Source organism: Mixophyes fleayi, chromosome 1, assembly GCF_038048845.1.
Source record: "Mixophyes fleayi isolate aMixFle1 chromosome 1, aMixFle1.hap1, whole genome shotgun sequence".
Classification (NCBI taxonomy): Eukaryota; Metazoa; Chordata; class Amphibia; order Anura; family Limnodynastidae; genus Mixophyes; species Mixophyes fleayi.
The window spans coordinates 359,317,236-359,334,975 of record NC_134402.1 but is presented as its reverse complement, the minus strand read 5'-3'; the positions used below and the strand labels follow the sequence as shown (position 1 = coordinate 359,334,975).

At 42.6% G+C, this 17,740-nt stretch overlaps 1 protein-coding gene across 1 annotated transcript in view; it reads left to right on the top strand.

The window, feature by feature from the left end:
• CUX2 (cut like homeobox 2) overlaps window positions 1-17,740 on the top strand; it is a 294,270-nt gene that overhangs the window by 194,825 nt on the left and 81,705 nt on the right. The window contains exon 4 of the mRNA XM_075178474.1: window positions 6,552-6,630. Within this exon, the coding sequence (XP_075034575.1) occupies window positions 6,552-6,630 (79 nt within the window). The remainder of the gene's footprint in view (window positions 1-6,551; window positions 6,631-17,740) is intronic.

Here is a 17,740-nt window from a genome sequence, read left to right as displayed (position 1 = left end):
GTGCTCTGTCCTTCTGAGTTCAGTGGTGCTGCTGGGTCCTGTGCTGTGTCCTGTTCAGTCCAGTGGTGCTGTGTCCTGTGCTCTGTCCTTCTAAGGGCATTGTTATTTCCCCATTATTCCCAAATTATAAAAAAATTCAAAAAAAGTTATAAAAAAAATTACAAAAGTAATTATAAAAAAAAAAAAAAAATATCCCAAAACAATCCTGCAGTATAAGTCCATTGGTACTGCTATATTACAAAGTTCACTGATTCAGCAGTATAAGTCCAGTGGTACTCTCCTGTGCTGCATATAATTTTTAAAGGCTTTGCCGAGTGTGTGTGGCTTCGGGGTACACTCTCTTGTGCTACATATAATGCAGAACAAAAATTTGGAGGATAAAGTAGGGAAAGATCAAGACCCACTTCCTCCTAATGCTGAAGCTGCTGCCACTAGTCATGACATAGACGATGAAATGCCATCAACGTCGTCTGGCAAGCCCGATGCCCAATCTCCTAGTACAGGGCATGTAAAATCCCAAGTTCAGTAAAAGTAGCAAAAAGAGAAACTTAAAATCATCTGAGGAGAAACGTAAAGTTGCCAATATGCCATTTACGACACGCAGTGGCAAGGAACGTATTAGGCCCTGGCCCGTGTTCATGACTAGTGGTTCAGCTTCACCCAAGGAACTAAGCCCTCCTCCCCCCTCCCCGCCCCCTACAAAAAATTTAAGAGAGTTATGCTGTCAGCAACAACACAGCAAACAACTCTGCCTTCTAAAGAGAAATTATCACAAATCCCCAAGGCGAGTCCAAGGGTGTTGGTGGTTGCGAAGCCTGACCTTCCCATCACTGTACGGGAAGAGGTGGCTCCTTCCACCATTTGCAGCATGCCCTCTGCATATGCTGGAAGGATCACCCACAGTCCAGTTACAGATTTGGCTAATGAAGGTGTGAATGTTGTACACTGGGAGGAGGATATTGATGTAGCTGGCGCTGAGGAGGATGTTGATTATGATGCAGACAGATACCAAATTGCCTTTCTCAATTTCTATTTATATTCTAGATTATATAACGGCTGAATAGTTTTCTATTTTACTCCTAGTGGAGAGGGGATCTGATGCAGACAGATACCAAACTGCCTTTGTCCATTTCTTTGTATATTTGAATTTCTAGTTCTACAGTCTATGCAGCCTGCTTTTTTTTATCTTCAAAGTATTTACAAGCCTTGCAATCTAAATTAACAAGAGGTAGTGACGTGCTAGAACTCCACCCTCTATATGCTGCAGAGGATGGAGGAGCATCAAAAGGCCATTCAAGCCTACATAGCCACCTACGACATAGGAAAAGGAGTGGGGATGTGCCTGAGTCAAGCGCACTGGAGAATGATTTCCGTGTTGTGCAAGGTTCTGCAGCCATTTGAACTTGCCACACGAGAAGTCAGTTCCGACACTGCCAGCTTAAGTCAGGTGATTCCCCTGATCAGGCTTTTGCAGAAGCAGCTGGAGAAAGTGAGGGAGGAGCTGGTACACTATTGCGATTCCACCAAGCATGTAGCTCTTGTGGATGAAGCCCTTCGTACGCTTTGCCAGGATCCGAGGGTGGTCAGTCTTTTAAAGTCAGAGGAATACATTCTGGCCACCGTTCTCGATCCTCGGTTTAAAGCGTATGTTGTGTCTCTGTTTCCGGCGGACACAAGTCTACAGCGGTGCAAAGACCTGCTGGTCAGGAGATTGTCCTCTGAAGAGGACTGTGACATGCCACCAGCTCACCTTTATTTTCATCACTGTTTGTGCAGTTCCAAAAAAGAGGAACTGCCATTTCTATTGCTACCATCTTTCTTTCTGTATTTCCTGTGTCCTGTGGTCTGTTCTGCTAAGGGCATTGTTATTTCCAAGTTATCCAAAAGTTCTAAAAAAAACAAATTTAAATTTATAAAAAAATTTATAAAAAATTAATTTAAAAAAAAATAATAAAAAAAATTCCAAAAATAATTGGAAAAAAATATTACAAAATTTTAAAAAATCTAGCTTGTACTGCTATATAAAAGTCTAACTACGATCATTCACTGTTGCTGTACCCAAAAATAATAGGTACTGCTATTAAAGTACAGTCCAGTGGTACTCTCCTGTGCCGCAGATAATTTTGTAAAAGTTTTGCCGAGTGTGTGTAGTTATGTATCACAGGTTTTAAGAAGAGGCACAACACTGACAACCTGTTAGAGAAACTGAGGGAAATAATCTCTCTGTGGCTCACCCCACTTAGACTCTCCTGGGGATTCGAATAACTGTCATTTCTATTACTACGTTAATTGTTTGTGCAGTCACAAAAAAGAGGAACTGCTCCCTTAATTGCTATGTTGGTTTTAGACGTCCATCCGGTGTCCGCCATCTGTGCACTGGAATTCAGACCAGTTGAGGGTTTTATTATTATATTGTGGGGACCACTCCACTACGCAGTCCAGATACTTTTTTGGTGGAATTCAGACCAGTTGAGGGATTTTTTATTATATTGTGGGGACCACTCCACTACGCAGTCCAGATACTTTTTTTGGTGGAATTGAGACCAGTTGAGGGTGATATATTGAGGCCCCGGTACCAAATTGGGTACCGGGACCACTCCACTATGCAGTCCAGAAAGCTACCTCGGTGAAACGTTTTGGACTAAAAACAATATTGTGAGGGTGTTCAGAATAGACAGGAAATTAGTGGAAATGATTGTTATTGAATGTTATTGAGGTTAATAGCGTAGGAGTGAAAATAAGCCCAAAAACTTGATTTTGGAACTTTTTTATGCTTTTTTCAAAATAAATCCGAATCCAAAACCTTAAATCCGAACCAAAACCTTTCGACAGGTGTTTTGCGAAACAAATCCGAACCCAAAACATCAAGCAAATCCGAACCCAAAACACGAGACACCAAAAGTGGCCGGTGCACATCCCTAATTACAAGTGCCTTTTTATAGCATTTTGTTTGATTGGCAAGCAATTTAAATTCAGGCCACTGCAGGCTTCAAAAAGGATATTCTGCCAGAGAGTTGGTTTTTGTTCCGTGTTTTAGGGATCCCAGAAACAACCATTAGTTTATTTTAATTCTGTTCCAAGATCAACGCTGATTATATAAACAATGATTTTTGTATTTATATTGGGGTGGGTAGTAAAAAGCAAACTACTCTTATTTTTATTTTTTTGTGGAGGATTAAATATTTCTCCTATGTATAAGACTTGTTCATGTAATTGTTTTGCTGAGTAAGTTAATAGAAGAGAGTCCAAGGGAGAACCTGTTTTCAAATACATGTATCTTCTCTCTGTGGGATTTGAGGATATTCCTAGGTTAGTCTGTGTGTATTACCAGTCTGCTAGGCAGCACTATTTTTTTTTTCTCTACACTACAAAATGTCATAAGTAGTCAAGGCACAAAGGGTGAATAAGCTTGTAATAAATATTGGCACAATTTCTTGAGGTTTCAAAATAGAAATACTTTCTTATATAAATATTGCTTTCTCGAGATTTGTGTATTATATTTTTATATATATATATATATATATATATATATATATATATATATATATATATATATATATATATTACAATGGGTAAAGAATATAAATATGTGTATATATATATAAATATATATGTGTGTGTCTGTATATAATCAGGGAATTTAGAGTGTAAGCTCCAACGGGGCAGGGACTGATGTGAGTGAGTTCTCTGTACAGCGCTGTGGGATTGGTTGTGCTATATAAATAGCTGCAGATGATGATGATGATGATGAAGAGTCCATTGTGCAGAGGTGCCACATTCCACCGATGTACATCGTTGAGTTCCACTCTTGCTTTGGCGTTACATAGAATACCGTTCTCCACTGTATTTCTGAATTTGCATTTCACAAATGGAACAGAGCAGGAACAACGGTCGCCAGTGCATTCTGCTGTGTGGTCTGGTCGAGGAAAACATAAAGCCAAATTCCACACGGTGAAACATGAAAAATTTTGTGAAGAATTGCGTAGCAGTTTTATATTTTTCTACTAAATATGCTCACAATCTGTGCCTGCTATTACAAGCTGCTTTGTAGATCTAAGACCTTGTCAGGCTTAGAATTGTGGAAAGGCCACATGGGCCTAATGCACAGAATTCTAAAGGTGGCTGGCTGCCCCCTCATAATCTTATAGGTTTTTCATCTTTATCACAACCTGATTATAAGAGAAACATTTATCATTTTGAATTACTGGAAGAATGTGTTCATTTCTTTTACATAAGAGATGTGCTAAAGGGTGATGCAAAAAGTTGGGACTAAGGAGAGCAGAACAGTAAAAACACTGATATGCCTCTTGACGATGCAACAAATGTGTTGCCATCTCTTCATCACTAAATACTTTATTGTTATACTAAATATTGCCAGTAATATTGTGTATCTTCCTATAAAGAATGAGGGGAGTAAGGTGAGGCTGAAGGAAAGGAGGTTTTAGTCGGATAGTGGGAATGCTAAGTTGGTGAAACTAGAGATGGAGCATTACCAGGAGAAGACAATGTCATGGGAGTGTCCATCACAGTGGGTGGAGATGAGGTCTACTGGGAGAGACCAAAGGAGGAAGTAAGTGAAAGAACTTTAGTGATAGAGACAGTGGGATTATCAATGGGAATGTTGAAATCGCCTAGTATTAGAATAGGCAGGTCAAAGGATAGGAAATAAGTGGGCCTGGCTGCAAAGTTGTCAAGAAATTGGGAAACTGGACCTGGGGGCGATAAATGACAGCAACACGGAGGTGGAGAGAATAAAATAAACGGATAGTGTGGACTTCAAAGAAAGAGAATGAGAGGGGGAGGGCTCAGAGGGCATGACTTGCAAGTTGCAACTTGGAGAAAGTAGAATGCCTACTCCACCACCTTGTCTGTTTCCAGGTCTGGGATGATTATGAGATGATAGGAATTGTAGTGCTTCAAGGTTCATTAAGACCGTATCATACATAATATGTTAGATTCACAGGCTCCGAATGCTACTGACACATGGCTTTACTAAATTATTGCTTTAAGAACACCCTTAAGGCCAGTGGAATGACCACTTGAATGCAAGTGAAAACACTGTTGTATAAGGCAAATGTTTTTAAATGCAAATAGTATGTGTCTGGCCTAATGTTTGGGCTATATGTCTGGCCTAATGTTTAGGCTAGGTGTATTCTATTTTTTTTTTTTTTTTTTGCTGCTGCTTTTATCCAAGAAAGATCTGATGGTTCTCTGCAAAAGTTGGTTGGGGGTACATATCTGAAAAATATCATGTTATCCATATTTAGAATAAGGTACTCTTTATCAGTAAAGGAAGTATTGTAAAGTAATGTGTTTCTTCATCATTTCATTAATTTTATTTAGTTACACGACAATGCTGTCTAGCAGTAAAGAGGCTCAGATAACATGCACTTACTCCTTTTAACAGCACTGCTTATCGAGTAACTGAATTTAGGATGAAATGTCTACTGAACGTTGTTATATTAACAATACTCTGCCTCTTTTTCTGATAGCAGCTGAGACTCTTCCTCCCTCTTCTATGGCGTCTATTAGTCTGATTTGCCAATGATCTAACCTCCCACTCTGGCTGTTTTCTGTGCAAGTGTTGAGTGTGCCCCTCCACACAGCTCCTGCTTTCTTGGAAATCCTGTGCCAGATCTACGAGCTAACAAATTAATTAAATTCTTTATGATTATATTAGCTGCCCTTCCTCCCAGATGGAAAGCCGCTGTCTGAGCATAAATAGACGGGGGAGAGGGAAGATTAGCACGGGATTTGGGGCAGACAGTTTATCAACACAGTATACAATCAATAGCACTGAAGTCAGATGTCACTTTAGGACTATATAAAACAGGATAGCTGATCATAAGTGCTGTTTTTATCCCTCGCAAAACATCCTTCTGCAGGAAACCATTTCCAGTGAAACAAATTTTGTGTTGGAGTATAATGGCTGTGTGTTTTGCACCCACCAAGACACAAATTATTGAGCGTTGACGCACACTGGTTGCTAGGGGCATATTACAAAATACTTAGAAATTGAGGAATATGAATGAGCTGTTATATAACTGGCTTTATTTATGTAGTGTTGTTAGAGGATGGCAAGTCATACCCCAAGAGTGCATGTATGTGTGTGTGATCAAAGGCATTTACGATTCAGTGTCCAGTGTCATCCTCATAAGCCACACAGCTACTGTGGAAATTACAATGATATGTCCGCTGCAGCAAATGTCATCTGATAATTTTATTTTCCCTAAAAGGCAAAGTATTAATAGTTTCTTAACTCTGCATGTGCAGCATTGGATCACCCACATGCTGTCCCCAGTTAGCAGAAATGACAATTGTAAAACTGATTTCAGCCAATATATACTAATACAAGAACAGATATCTTCTGCATGGAATTAATGTAAATGGTTTAAAGGGCTGTGTTTAGCTGCACTTTATTTTTGTTTAGAAACTACTGCCTTTTTAAGTGCTACGGCGAGCCCCATTCTGATTATAACAAAAACAGTTGTAAAATGTGTATATATGCTCTGTAATTGTATAATGTGTGTTCTATTTTGGTTGTCCTCCAGGTCATTGCACTCAGTAAAAGAAGCAAAGAAGCAGAGGCAGCTTTCCTCAGTGTTTACAAGCAACTAATTGAAGCGCCAGGTGATTTACCTTTACACATCATTATTTTGTGTTATTGTTTATATGCACTGATTTGTAGACTTGATAAATGACTTAATAAACTCTTAACTACTCATTGTTGTCAGGCTGTCGGGTGGGTAGGTGACACATGCTGTGGGGTGGAAGAGAGGGCTTTCACAGGCTGTGGGGTGGAAGAGAGGGCTTTCACAGGCTGTGAGGTGGAAGAGAGGACTTTCACAGGCTGTGGGGTGGAAGAGAGGACTTTCACAGGCTGTGGGGTGGAAGAGAGGACTTTCACAGGCTGTGGGGTGGAAGAGAGGACTTTCACAGGCTGTGGGGTGGAAGAGAGGGCTTTCACAGGCTGTGGGGTGGAAGAGAGGGCTTTCACAGGCTGTGGGGTGGAAGAGAGGGCTTTCACAGGCTGTGGGGTGGAAGAGAGGGCTTTCACAGGCTGTGGGGTGGAAGAGAGGGCTTTCACAGGCTGTGGGGTGGAAGAGAGGGCTTTCACAGGCTGTGGGGTGGAAGAGAGAGCTTTCACAGGCTGTGGGGTGGAAGAGAGGGCTGTCACTCACCGGACCGTGAGTGCCTCTTCCCGGACATTTAGGAACCGTGGCCGTCCACCATCCTGAGGGTCTGCGCATGCGCAGCCCTTTTCTATACTTCAGTGTATACCCCTTTAACTCAATTGGCAGATCAGGCAACACTCCCTATATTAAGCACCTGTGGTCAACACCACGTTGCCTGATCTTGGAGTCTCATTCCTCATGAGTCTCTGAAGGTGTTCCTGTATTACTCGTGTATTCAGCGCTGCTGATTCCTGTGGTTTCCAAACCACTTCTACTACTGTGGTTTCATACCACTTCTACCATCAACTGTATCATCATGACTGTTTGCTGATTCCTATCCGCTGCCTCCGTGCACTACAGTCTTCTAAACCACTTCTACGTTATTTTACATCTATGTGACTGTTTGCTCATTACTATCCGCTGCCTCCGTGCACTACAGTCTCCTGCTGGCAACTCGCCTGTGTTCAACATCGTGACTGCCAGCTGATTACTATCCGCTGCCTCCGTGCACTACTGTCTCCTGCTTGCAACTCGCCTGTGTTCATCATCGTGACTGCCAGCTGAATACTATCCGCTACCTCCGTGCACTACAGTCTCCTGCTTTCAACTCGCCTGTGTTCAACCTCGTGACTGCCAGCTGATTACTATCCGCTGCCTCCGTGCACTACAGTCTCATCTCATCTTTGCTGTGACTTCCTCGAGCCTGCCGCTTTCATTACCATCTGCTACACTTCGTGATCAACAGCTCCTGCCCTGCGCTGCACTCCTGTTTCCCATCGCTGTTGGTTCCTGTGGTTGCTACTGGTTACCTCCGTGTGCCGCTGAGTCCTGCTGCTGTGGTCAGCGCTATCCTCCATCTCCTGCTGATCCACTCTCCACGCCTTCACGTGTTCCACTGGTCTCTACCTTCCTGTCAGCATTTGATTTGTATCTCATCTACTACCCTCTGCTGGATCATCTCCATTCTCCTGGGTCTCCTATGAGTCCAGTTCCACGTGTTGCTGACTCCTGTGAATTCGTGTCCCTGTTGGTCTACTCACCTGTGCGCTGCACCTGCTAGACCGCTGCCTCACCTATCCAGGGACTTCCTATCCAGGCGGCCTCCCGCCGCTCAGGTACCGCTGCTATCCCATCTGACTGCTACTGCTGAACCACGGTATGCATACTTCTCATTGACTGTGCTGTGTATTGCATATCTTGCTGGACTGTGTTTGGTTCTCTCTGGAGTCTGCTATCCGCTGAGTCTATTGCCATCATTGACTGTGTTATAATTGTGCTGGACTACTTCAAGAGACTTTCTAGATTGCAGACCTGCTCAGTCATTTATATCTATATGTATATCTATATTGTGCATATTACAGTGGATCGTGTATAAGGTGCCTGTGTATATCCTGTGTTGCAGTCTTCCCCTGTGCACCTCCTCACATATATATTCAGTGGTACAACTTGCTGATGTCAGACCACTGATCCCTGTTTCCGGTATCACCTGTTCCATCATCCTCTCACATAGCAGTGGTACAACTTGCTGCCGCAGACCACTGACTACCCGGATACCTCCACTTGGATTCCATTCCTTCACTCAGACAGCGGTACAACTTGCTACCCGCAGACCGCTGACTCTCATCACCTCCTTGTTTCTGTTGGACATTCCTCCTCTCTATAGCAGTGGTACAACTTGCTATCGCAGACCACTGACTATCTTCACGTGTCCTTGTCCATACAGTTCCTTGTGTATTATTACCTCATTATTACCAGTGTTGCTAGTCATAGACTTTCCTGAGCATCTCATCGGCCATCATTTCATGTTCCGTGATCACCTAGCTACCAGAGTACTCGATTACCATCTACATTGCTCTGGTAAGCCTACCATCTGGTGATCCCTGGGTAAAGACTCCTAGTGCCCGTGACAGTAAGATCAGGCCATGACAGACCCAGATACGGAACCTACAGCCAAAGAGATGCTGCGGCATCTGGTTACCCGTATTGAGCAACAGGAAGTTCGCCAACGGCATTTACTGCGGTGTTACCAGGCGTTAGCTTCCCAAAGAACGTCCGTGCAAGATGCCACAACTACTGTTGATGCTCCTGTGCCTTCCTCCGTTTCCCCAGTGCCATCCCAGGTGTTTACGGCTTCCACGCTTCACCTGCCTACTCCGTCAAAATACGATGGAGACCCCAAAACTTGTAGGGGTTTTCTTACTCAATGCTCAGTTCATTTTGAGCTCCAACCTCAAAATTTTTCTACCCATCGTTCCAGAGTGGCCTATCTTATTTCATTGTTTTCTGGACAAGCTCTCGCATGGGCTTCCCCTCTGTGGGAAAGAAACGATCCATTGTTACAGGATAGTGCCGAATTTATTTCCACGTTCCGAAGTGTATTCGATGAACCAGGTCGTGTTATTTCCGCTGCATCCAGCATTCTCCGTCTGCGACAAGGATCTCATACTGTAGGCCAGTACGTCATTCAATTTAGGATCTTAGCCTCTGAACTTCAGTGGAACACTGAAGCATTAATTGCCGCCTTCTGGCAGGGGCTTTCCGATAAAATTAAAAACGCACTGACTTCACAAGAACTACCCTCCTCTTTAGAAGATTTGATCTCTCTTTGCCATCGTGTAGACCTGAGGTTTCGTGAAAGAGAACCTGAGAAAACAACTTCGGTTAAAACACCTCTTCTCTCAAATCCTCAATTTCACCCAGCTTCATCTCCGGTGATACCCATGGAGATAGGTCGCTCCAAATTAACTTTAGAGGAGAGGGACCGAAGAATAAAGAATAGACTTTGTATCTATTGTGCCGATTCTACGCATATGCTCAATTCTTGTCCCAGGAAATGCCGGGCTCTAACCAATACTGGGGAGATAAGGTTAGGGTTCCTGGAGTCCTCCCCATCTTCTACGAAATTAAAAGCCTGCGCTTTTGATGTTACGATTTCCTTTGCTACCAAATCCTTTGAGTCACAGGCATTGATTTATTCCGGAGCAGCAGGAAATTTCATTTCTAAATCCCTAGTGAATCAATGGTCCCTACCAGTGATTACTTTGAAAACACCGATTACTGTGACTGCTATGGATGGATCACGTCTCAACAATGGTCTCATCACCCAGAGTACGTCTCCAGTAACGCTTCAGATTGGTGGGCTACACCATGAAGAGATTTCGTTTTTAATTCTTCCTGTTACGACAAGTCCGATTGTCTTAGGCCTTCCATGGCTTCAATGTCATTCTCCCCAGATTGACTGGCGCACTTCTCAAGTTACATCTTGGGGAGCTGAATGTCATCATCGTTGTCTCTCTCAAATGGTTTCATTCAAAAGACAGCATTCGTATATTCCACCAGGTCCTCCTCCACAGGATCCTTCATCTACGGATCTGTGTGATAAGGTTCAGTCTGAACGCCTTCCTTCTCATCGGGCGTTCGTGACGTCATCGGACGTTGAAGATGGATCTCAGGAGTCATCTTCAAAAGTGCTGGTGGTTCACGGTCACCATCCGTCTTTTCCGGAATTTCCTGCCCTCCCTCCCACCCAAGTTCCTGCTGTGGAGACTGCTTGTCAGACCTTCAAAAATATCTGGTCTCAGGTCAAAACCTGTTTAAAGAAGACATCTAACAAATATAAGTCTTTCGCAGATAAGAAGAGGCGGGCTATTCCACCACTAAAAATTGGAGATCGTGTCTGGTTATCTACCAAAAATATTCGTTTGAAGGTTCCATCTATGAAATTCGCCCCTCGTTTTATTGGTCCATATAGGATCATTCAAGTAATCAATCCAGTATGTGTTAAACTTCTTCTTCCTAAGAATCTTCGGATTTCCAATGCCTTCCATGTCTCTTTACTCAAACCTCTTATCATCAACCGTTTCTCAACTACTCCATCAGCTCCGCAGCCAGTTCAAGTTCATCAGGAGGAGGATTTTGAGATTACCGAGGTACTAGATGCAAAAATTTCGCGAGGAGTCCTCCACTTCCTCGTTCATTGGAAGGGCTTTGGTCCTGAGGAGCGCTCTTGGATCAAAGCTGAAGATCTTAATGCTCCTGCCCTTTTGAAGAAGTTTTACTCCAAAAATCCGGACAAGCCCGGTTCCAGGCGTTCTGTGCCCACCTTTAAAAGGGGGGGTACTGTCACTCACCGGACCGTGAGTGCCTCTTCCCGGACATTTAGGAACCGTGGCCGTCCACCATCCTGAGGGTCTGCGCATGCGCAGCCCTTTTCTATACTTCAGTGTATACCCCTTTAACTCAATTGGCAGATCAGGCAACACTCCCTATATTAAGCACCTGTGGTCAACACCACGTTGCCTGATCTTGGAGTCTCATTCCTCATGAGTCTCTGAAGGTGTTCCTGTATTACTCGTGTATTCAGCGCTGCTGATTCCTGTGGTTTCCAAACCACTTCTACTACTGTGGTTTCATACCACTTCTACCATCAACTGTATCATCATGACTGTTTGCTGATTCCTATCCGCTGCCTCCGTGCACTACAGTCTTCTAAACCACTTCTACGTTATTTTACATCTATGTGACTGTTTGCTCATTACTATCCGCTGCCTCCGTGCACTACAGTCTCCTGCTGGCAACTCGCCTGTGTTCAACATCGTGACTGCCAGCTGATTACTATCCGCTGCCTCCGTGCACTACTGTCTCCTGCTTGCAACTCGCCTGTGTTCATCATCGTGACTGCCAGCTGAATACTATCCGCTACCTCCGTGCACTACAGTCTCCTGCTTTCAACTCGCCTGTGTTCAACCTCGTGACTGCCAGCTGATTACTATCCGCTGCCTCCGTGCACTACAGTCTCATCTCATCTTTGCTGTGACTTCCTCGAGCCTGCCGCTTTCATTACCATCTGCTACACTTCGTGATCAACAGCTCCTGCCCTGCGCTGCACTCCTGTTTCCCATCGCTGTTGGTTCCTGTGGTTGCTACTGGTTACCTCCGTGTGCCGCTGAGTCCTGCTGCTGTGGTCAGCGCTATCCTCCATCTCCTGCTGATCCACTCTCCACGCCTTCACGTGTTCCACTGGTCTCTACCTTCCTGTCAGCATTTGATTTGTATCTCATCTACTACCCTCTGCTGGATCATCTCCATTCTCCTGGGTCTCCTATGAGTCCAGTTCCACGTGTTGCTGACTCCTGTGAATTCGTGTCCCTGTTGGTCTACTCACCTGTGCGCTGCACCTGCTAGACCGCTGCCTCACCTATCCAGGGACTTCCTATCCAGGCGGCCTCCCGCCGCTCAGGTACCGCTGCTATCCCATCTGACTGCTACTGCTGAACCACGGTATGCATACTTCTCATTGACTGTGCTGTGTATTGCATATCTTGCTGGACTGTGTTTGGTTCTCTCTGGAGTCTGCTATCCGCTGAGTCTATTGCCATCATTGACTGTGTTATAATTGTGCTGGACTACTTCAAGAGACTTTCTAGATTGCAGACCTGCTCAGTCATTTATATCTATATGTATATCTATATTGTGCATATTACAGTGGATCGTGTATAAGGTGCCTGTGTATATCCTGTGTTGCAGTCTTCCCCTGTGCACCTCCTCACATATATATTCAGTGGTACAACTTGCTGATGTCAGACCACTGATCCCTGTTTCCGGTATCACCTGTTCCATCATCCTCTCACATAGCAGTGGTACAACTTGCTGCCGCAGACCACTGACTACCCGGATACCTCCACTTGGATTCCATTCCTTCACTCAGACAGCGGTACAACTTGCTACCCGCAGACCGCTGACTCTCATCACCTCCTTGTTTCTGTTGGACATTCCTCCTCTCTATAGCAGTGGTACAACTTGCTATCGCAGACCACTGACTATCTTCACGTGTCCTTGTCCATACAGTTCCTTGTGTATTATTACCTCATTATTACCAGTGTTGCTAGTCATAGACTTTCCTGAGCATCTCATCGGCCATCATTTCATGTTCCGTGATCACCTAGCTACCAGAGTACTCGATTACCATCTACATTGCTCTGGTAAGCCTACCATCTGGTGATCCCTGGGTAAAGACTCCTAGTGCCCGTGACAAGGGCTTTCACAGGCTGTGGGGTGGAAGAGAGGGCTTTCACAGGCTGTGGGGTGGAAGAGAGGACTTTCACAGGCTGTGGGGTGGAAGAGAGGACTTTCACAGGCTGTGGGGTGGAAGAGAGGACTTTCACAGGCTGTGGGGTGGAAGAGAGGACTTTCACAGGCTGTGGGGTGGAAGAGAGGACTTTCACAGGCTGTGGGGTGGAAGAGAGGACTTTCACAGGCTGTGGGGTGGAAGAGAGGACTTTCACAGGCTGTGGGGTGGAAGAAAGAGCTGGCACATGCTCTGTGTGGAGGGAGGCCTATCATGCTGATTGGAGGAAGGGGAAGAGAGGCTTTCATAGCAGAGGGGAGGGAGGCCGGAGACAGAAGAAGCAGCAGTCACAAAAGGATGGAGACTTGAAACGAAGAAGCTGCCACATGTACAGAGAACAGAAGGAAGGCTGTCATACAAAAAGAGAGTGGGGAGATAAGTGCAACGGCACCGCACATTCACTTCCACCAGGAAGTATAACAATGTCTGAGAGTAAATAGAGGGCAGCTGTGGCGCCCCCTTTTGGCCTTGAACCCTGGGCCGTGGCAGCAGTGGCACCGCCCTCATTATTATGGCCCTGGGTCTAATGCAAGTGAAATTAAGCAATATTCTTTTTTTAGACCTATAGCTAATACAAAGGGTAGCCACAAATTTTAGCCTCTTTGTTTTACATGAAGCAGTGCAAGTATGTAGGTTTAGTATGAAGTATTAAAAATAGAGTGTATTCCAGACATTGGCGGTAGTAGAAAGGAGAACTAAGCCTGCTCTAGTTCAAGTGGCATCCATATAATACTTGGTACACAGTAAGCCCCACCCATGATCCTCCCAAATCACTGCCCTATCCATACTCATATTACCGCAAAGCCGCACTCACTTTCTGATAATTCATTAGTCTTTTAGAATCCAAATACTGACTGTCTTGACACAAGCAAGATTATTAGGAGATTTGACTTAAGTTGTTAAATGCAGAAGGAATTGAGAATTGAATAAATATAGAAGTGTAACAATATATGTAAAAAATCAGGCAAAGACAGAAACTGAAAAAATAATTAAATACATTTTTTTTAGAAGAATACGAAGTCCATATTTTAATTTAATTGGACAATTAATACACACCTATATGTAAATTACTTCCCTTACATGCAAATCCTTGGAATCATTGGTAAATTCATAGCAAAGTTTACTGAGGTACTATATATATATATATACAAGTTAACCCGTGCATGATACTCATGCATTCTAGTCAAATCAAGCTACTTAAGGTGTTAAAAAGGTTATTGTCATGCATTTGGGCCTAGCCCAGGCCTCCTCAGGGGAAGAGCGTTACTTCCCGACGCAAGCGCCCTTTTTTAACGTGGTTTTGTCCACATGTCACCACCTCATCATTTTTCTCCATCACCTCATCCTTCTTCTTCATCGCCATATCCTTCATCAAGCTACTTAAGGTGTTAAAAACTCCCCACTGTCACCCCCGGCAACCACTCCCAACTGTCACTTCTCCTTCAAGAAATATATAGGTCAGTGTATAACTCTGCCCAGCAGGTGGCGCTGCAGCTTGTTTTTTTTTTTTTTCACACACGCCACTAGGCATTTATATAGTGTGTATATATATATGTATGTGTATATATATATATATATATATATATATATATATATATATATATATATATATATATATATATGTATGTATATGTATATATATATATATATATATATATGTGTGTGTGTGTAGAAATGGAGGACAAAGGGCGCACAATAGTGTATTATTGTATATAAAAGGACCAAGAATGGTCTAAATAGCAATCTTTAACACCAGAGAGGTAGACCAAAAGTAAAACAAGTGAATAGAATGGAAAATAAAATACACCTGTCACTCCAGTGTAATATATGCGTACCAGAATGAGATTCTTTGAGGCTTATCAGATCAAATAGAAGCAGGTTGCACATTTCCATGGTCCAGCGTACAATAGATATCTCAGAATGAAGCAGAAATGGAAGCCACAGATGTAAAATTTAAAACATACAATTTATTAAATGCACAATAGCAACTTACACAGAGTAGCAAGTATCCAGCATATCTGTAAATCACACCCGGATCCGATAGAAGATTAGCCAAGATCCCAGATGTGTATACATAACGGCAATAGTCTCTTAACGCGTTTCGTCCGTAATATCACCGGACTTCATCAGGAAATGTGAATGTGGTCTCCGGAGGACTGGCAGCCACCTGCAAGCTGGGAAGTGTTTATTCTGATCTAATTGACTTTTTGAACATTAGTTCCTTATTGGGACATGTGTTAATTTTCAGATATATTGATATTCTGTTGAAGCGCCGTATTGGGTATTGTACTTTGTTTGATTGATATAGATACACACACTATTTACTCCTGATGAAGTTTTGCGTGGTCAAGACGAAATGCGTTGAGTTGCTGCTATTTCTGAACTGATATCACATACTAGCTTTGCTGTCATTACCTCATGTGAGTGCATTGTTTACATGTTTGTAATAAATTTTACTATTGTATATTACACCATAATCTCCTTATCCTGTCTATTACCGTCGATGGAAGTGATTTGGTTAGGAGCGACACCTTCAATATAAGGAAGATCCCTGTCAAGCATTTGAGACATGCTGATATTTTACTGACATCTGGTACGCATATTATTTATTTGGTGTTGGTGCCTTGGCTGTAAGGTTCATTATCCCTCTGAAGTGTTTTCCCTGGGACTCTTACACCTGATATCACCATAAGGTGTCCTTGCATGATAAGCATCGGTGTTTCACTCTCACGAGGTAGATTAAGAAACACAATACAGTATTACACTATTGTTTGCCTTTTTCTGCATTATTTTTATGTTTGGCTGAGATACAGAGGAACAGTCTGTGGCAAGGATCCACCATTATTTAAGGCTGCTGATCTTACTTTATATGGTACGCATGTGAAATATATTAAGGTTCCATTATACATCTGGTAGTACACTATGAGGCACCTTGCCCTTGTTCTGTTTCAGTGATATATATATATATATATATATATATCTCTCTCTCGCTATATATATATTTATATATTTTTATATATATATATATATATCTCTATCTCTCTCTCGCTATATATATATTTATATATATCTGTAAGTATCTGGTAGTAAACATCGTTAGATTAAAAATGATTAATCACCTTTTGGAGACATACTAGGTCTCAAATGAAACCTGAAAAAATACATGTGTACTACATAATTGACATGTCACTCGTTATTTACAATACAATACATTAAAGTGTACCCATCCTGTACAGTGGAGGTAGCCATAGTGTGCACTGAACCAATATTCATAAGAATGTAGCCTATGAATTCACTAGGGAATGACACAAAGTACCTTGTAAATGAATGATGTCTCTAGTGCTAGTGAATTGGTAGTCTGTCTCCATTGTGTGTGGGAGACAGGTACATTTTAAAAATGAATAATTATTTTGGCATATTGGTGTACTGAAACACTAAACACTGTTTGAAATCTAGCTTGTCTTTTTAGCCTTGTGCAGTCCTGGCAAATGGCACTCTAGGGCAACATTATTTTTGTCACTGGTGGTAAATGCAACAGTAGCCTCTACCCACAGTAGAGGCAGCCATTTTGTGGACTGAAACAATATTCATGAGAATGTCGCCTATCCATTTACTAGAAATAACATGTTTTAGTGATGTTTCCCTTCTCTAGTTAATTGATATGCTGCTCTCGTGAATACTAATCTAACCTGCAAAATGGCTGCCTCCATTGTGTATGAGAGACGGGTGCACTTTAATGAAGCCAAGAACTAAAAACAGAAACAAAAACAGTTTGCCCTTGAGAGGCTAATTATTTTGCTGTAAATGAACTGTACAATTTTTCAGTGGAACGGGAGTCTTGTAGTACAGTTGTCTGATTCAATAATGAGTTATGCAGTCGGTTACCTTTGCAATGAAAATGGTGTGGGAATATTCAGCAGACATTCTGGTAGTTAAAAAAAACAAATAGATGTTGAAAAGAAGATTACCAAACTTTATTTTTTTGTTTTTAACACCTCCGTTAAGACAAATCTTTCCTTGATATTTTCTTACAGCATTATTGTTTTATGTGTGAGCCTCAGGTTCCCTTTAAATAGTACCATTATGCTTCAAAACTCAACCTACTACAAAGGACTAAAGGTTTTCTGAGATTTCCAAAACTCTGTCAACACAAATCTTCTGCAAATCAAACTTAGCTGTTGTGATTGCTCAGCAAGAATGTTGATCGGTGCCCTCACTGCGCCTGTAATTAGATGAGAGAGAAAACCGTAAATCTTTTTGATATTGTTCACACAGATGTGATGTGAAGGGAACGGAAAAAGAGCAGCAAAATGTGTTAAAAAGCGTAATTAATGTCAGTGTTATGGTGGATGGTTTCATTTAAATTTCCCTGTACTATGTGCAGTTGATGACAGATTCTATCTCCTGTATCTGAGCTTTTGTTTGCTTCCCATTATAA